This window comes from Egretta garzetta, unplaced genomic scaffold (assembly GCF_000687185.1).
Source record: "Egretta garzetta isolate BGI_Z169 unplaced genomic scaffold, ASM68718v1 scaffold30, whole genome shotgun sequence".
Classification (NCBI taxonomy): Eukaryota; Metazoa; Chordata; class Aves; order Pelecaniformes; family Ardeidae; genus Egretta; species Egretta garzetta.
The window spans coordinates 1070042-1074865 of NW_009258383.1; the positions used below are offsets into that span (position 1 = coordinate 1070042).

Consider the following 4824-nt stretch of genomic DNA (forward strand, 5'->3'; position numbering starts at 1 on the left):
GCAACCATCCAGCCAGTTCCTTATCCACTGAACAGTCCATCCATCAAATCCATAGCTCTCCAATTTAGAGAGAAGGATGTTGTGGGGGACCGTGTCAAAGGCTTTGCAGAAGTCCAGATAGATGACGTCTGTTGGTTTTCCCTTGTCCACTGATGCTGTCACACCATCATAGAAAGCCACTAGGTTCGTCAGGCAGGACTTGCCCTTGGTGAAGCCATGCTAGCTATCTTGAATTACCTCCCTGGCCTCCATGTGCCTTAGCATAGCTTCTAGGAGGATCTGTTCCATGATCTTCCCAGGCACAGAGGTGAGGCTGACAGGTTGGTAGTTCCCAGGGTCTTCCTTTCTACCCTTTCTGAAAATGGGCACAATGTTTCCCTTTTTCCAATCACCAGAGACTTCACCTGACTGCCATGACTTTTCAAATATCATGGAGAGGGGCTTGGCGACTACATATTATATATATTTATACAAAAGTATAACAATGCATTTCTATCTAACATAAGTTTAAAATTGCTGTATATTAAAAAAGTTTTGCAAAATTTTGTAGGCAGTCAAAATCAGTGCTATATGGCTGTACCTCTACTGTAGGTATTAATTATGGGAAAAGATTAATTTTATGATTTTATTCTGAGCTACACTTTTGGCTGCAGGTTTGTAGCAATGAAATAAAATGTGTCTGTGACCGATTTTGGGGAGGAGATGACTGCAGTTTTCGCATCAAAGATGATAAATTTTTTGATAAAGATGCCATCAATAAAGGTACGTTGTAATAATTTTTACTAGTAACTGGAAAAGCTGGGATTTGGGGAAGGTTTATTAAGCAAAAGTAATCTCCTACTCTTTCAGTTAGCATGCAACACGATGCGCCATTAGGAGCGTTCATTCCATTCCCTTCCCTTCCTCTCCGTGTCTGTGAATGAGGTCTCAGCCCTAGGGCTGGATGCGAGCGGTGCTGCTCATGGGCACCCAGTACACCTCTCAGGACTGGTGTGTCTGGTTGTACCTTGCTTGTCCCAATCATCTGAGTGGCCTTATTAAGTGTATTGATAGATTAGGACAAGCTAAAAGTTACTGGGAATTTTCATATCTAGATGGAAAGGTAGCGTTGCTTACATGACTGGTTTTTATTTGGAGAGTCCATTTTTTATTACATGGCCAGTATGCAGAATGTTGACACACAAATTTTAGGCTTTTATATTTTTTGAGTGAAGGTTTTTATTCATCGTTAGGCTTGCATACAAGAGAAAGATATATTGTGGAAAAATGAGGCCGTAAATGTTTTTCATTATAAATCCTTGAGGGGGGAACATTTTACCATCTTCCAGAATGTTTCTTTTGGTTAGTTTATTCAGCTATGGAAGGGATTTGAGCAAAACCAAAAAAGTAACTTTTTTTCTGATGTAAGCATGTATTTGTCAGGCAGGTTATAAGGATGTAAGCTACAGCAGTTTAATACTAATGACATTATATTGGCATACCTGGCACAATTTTCCCATGTAGCAAGTGTTCAGTTAAGGGAAACAGACACAGACGTCAATGCTTGATTTACAAAATGATCTTTTTATGTCCATGATATACTTCAAGATTATATCACTGGTTACAATTAATCAGCCAAGGGATTAGCCTTGCAAGTTGTCCAAGCAGGTTTTTGAAAGACAGTGACTTTAATGTTTTTGTATATTCGTCTCCTAAACCCCTGTATGTTTTTCCCCTTTCTTGTGTTTCCAGGTGTTGTTAGCACAAATATAATAATAGGGGCTATTGCTGGCACCATTTTAGTGTTGGCCCTCGTTTTAGGAATAACTGGTTGGGGTTACAAGTAAGTAAATTGTGTTCTTCTTAATACAGTTAAAAATATGTTTATTTCATTTGGTAGCCGATTAAGTTACAAAAAGAACAATTCAAACCTAATCTAAAAAATCCAAATTGGTTTCTATTTATACTGCGACATTTTTATAGTATTAGCATTTTTCAAGGAATTCTTACATGTATATGTGGTTTTGGAGAGCTTGATCCAGGTTTGAAATTTATTTCTTATTTAGTTATTTCTTTTCTTTCTTTTGTAAATGATTGGATTATGATTTTACTGAATCTGACAAAGGACATACAAGAATATAGTCTGATTCAATCATGAATCTTTCCTAATGATGAAGTAAATTTGGCAAGATTAGCCTTCAGTCAGTCAGTAAAGCATTTAACCATAGGCTTCATTAAACAGATGTTTATATTCAGTCAGCTTAACCTGAAATTAATTCAGGCATGTTTTTTGGTAACAGAGATCTGTAATCTGCAAATAAGGTGCAAGTTCTTTCCTGGTGTAGAGCTGTCAGTGTTCCACTCACTGAAAGGCAAAATGGATTATTTTAGCCTGACTAATCTTTTTCAGTTTTTTTACATTGCTTTTCTCTTTATATTTTTTTTTTTCTCTTACTGACCATGTATACCTGCATACTGATAACTCATTCTTCTTTCTTTCTCATCTCTTTGTATGGAAAGAAACTACAGAAGACAGAGGTATGTGATAAAAGTAATGGAATGTGTCTTAGAAAGCTCTGAAAATAGCTTTTCTTCTCTCTTGCTCATTTACATGGTATAAAGAAAATATAGTGATCGCTATATTTTCTATAAAGAAAATACAGTGATGAATTATCGTATTTTAAAGAATATTTGCTTGAATATGTGAAGTTGGTATTTATAAGTGCATTGCTTGAAATCCTGATTTCACTCAACTCTAGCAAAAATAATGTTTACTTCTGAGCTAGACTATTTTATTTAGGAAAACAGGAGAATATTTCCAATAAGACTGAAAATCTGCTATTAGAGATGAAAGTGTTATTGGGAGGCTGAGAAATGAATAATTAATATTAACATGATGTTCAGGAGCCTTTTGAGACAAATTAATTCCTGGAGCTTCTTTGCAATTAAAAATACAACGCAGTTAAATTGCCGTGTGAATGAAGAGCCTATTCTTTCCTGCTCGATGGATTTGTAGCTAAAGCATGGTACCATCGTCAGCACAGGGCTGAGCTTTCACTCTTTCAAGCTTGTGGCCAAAACCCAAATAGTTCCTTGTGTCTGGGGTTTGGCTCCTGGAAGACCACCTCCCTTAGATTGGTCATCTGCCTGGCAGATGGGTCTTCTGGGAAGGAGTTGGCTCCTTCCTCTCCCAGGTGAGAGGGTTTCTCAAATTCCCCTGTTTTCTGCCTGCGTCACCACCTCCTGGTCCACGCTGCTGCCTTGTTTGTTGCTGCTACCCATTGTGCTTGTTCTCCATTTCCACTACCTGTGTAGTGCTTTTTCTGCCAGGCTCAAACTACTTGCAAAAAGCAGAAAAGCTCTGCCAAGTGCTGGTTGCGTACTGCGAGGTCAGGTAGGTGGCAGAAACGGTAACGGGAAAAAGGCAAAGCTATTGAAGTCAAGCCTTATGGAGAGGTTGGTGGGTAGGAAACATCACCTGGCACAAGGAAGGCAGAATTTCAGGGTTTGGTGCTGCTTAGTGGCGTGCGATGTGTCTGTAAGTGCAGACAAACATGGCCATCAAGTCACTCTACTGTGGGTGTGTCAGTGTTGGCTGAGCACAGAGCAGCCAAAACCTCGAAATACAGAAAGAGACCACCCCATGCATGTTCACATTGGAATATTAGGGAATCTAATTTTTCCAGATTCCCTCATCTCCAGACATTAGTATATGGACAGAGAGCTGTGAGGATGCAGTCAGTCTGCAGCTGTGTCTGTGGGCGTGGGCAGAGTGGAAACCGGCATAAGCTGAGGCTTTTCAAGGGGATGGAGGGCTCCATCATTTTAAAGTTGATGGAGATATTTAGCAACTAAATCTTCATGTGGAAAAAGAAGTTCTATGGGCTGACTTGTAAATAGAATAGTTTTGGATACATACAAGGAGTGCTCCATAAGTGGAAAAAACCAGGCATCCATCAGAGTGTCCAGAGTGTCCTTTTTTTTTAATTCTTTATGATTACATCTTAAATAAAGATGAAAACAAGCCATGGAGGTATTTCTGAGGGCTACATAAGGAATATTTGGTAGTACTAAGCAACTTAAATGAGTAAACTGAAAGGAATAAAGAGAGCAAATTAGCAAGGATTCAGCAAGCTGGGATAGTGTGGCTTAAAGGGCACAGCTACATGGGAGAAATAATTTCTGATGGAGTACTGAGAGGGCAATTTTCTGGAGGCCTGGAGAGCAGAGCTGCCCACATTGAGTCAATTCTGAACACACTGATGTACCGGCTGAGGAATCAAGAGGTGCTAGAAGAAATAGTGTGGAAGTACTGTGTTACACCAATGATTGATGTGCCTTATAATGATATACTTTAAATACTTTAGGAGCATTAGAAATTCAAATATGGAATGAAGAGAGCCCAGTTCAGGTCTATAGTTGGACACAATCTGAATGTGAATCAACCTTCTGATAAATGCACATCTTAATAGGGGCAGACTGAAGCAAAAAGGCCTTGGAGAGTGCAAGGCCGAATAGATAATTTGGTTGCTGGTACTATGATATAGCTGACTTTCAAAGTAGCTACTTATACTAGGGAGGATTTTTCAACTTGGTGGAACTGTAACTGGAATATTTGCACGGCAGTTTTCCTGCTGGCAATGAATCTACCATCTGCAAAAAAGTTGCATAACTTGATTAGGACTTTCTAATGCACAGGTAGTTTTATGCACCATAACGGAGCTTCTAGTAATGGAAAAGGATAAACTGGTGTCAGATATGTGTGGCATTATTTTTGTGTGTCTTGTCAGATTGAGTCTACCGTGGTAATCAGGAGTAGCTGAGAACCTCTGACACTGGCGTTAG

At 39.2% G+C, this 4824-nt stretch overlaps 1 protein-coding gene across 1 annotated transcript in view; it reads left to right on the plus strand.

Annotated features, from left to right (window-relative positions):
- Window positions 1-4824, plus strand: part of ADAM22 (ADAM metallopeptidase domain 22) — a 62310-nt gene that overhangs the window by 30351 nt on the left and 27135 nt on the right. Inside the window, exons 19-21 of the mRNA XM_035897105.1 lie at window positions 654-762; window positions 1732-1822; window positions 2500-2517. Coding sequence (XP_035752998.1) covers window positions 654-762; window positions 1732-1822; window positions 2500-2517 — 218 coding nt within the window. The remainder of the gene's footprint in view (window positions 1-653; window positions 763-1731; window positions 1823-2499; window positions 2518-4824) is intronic.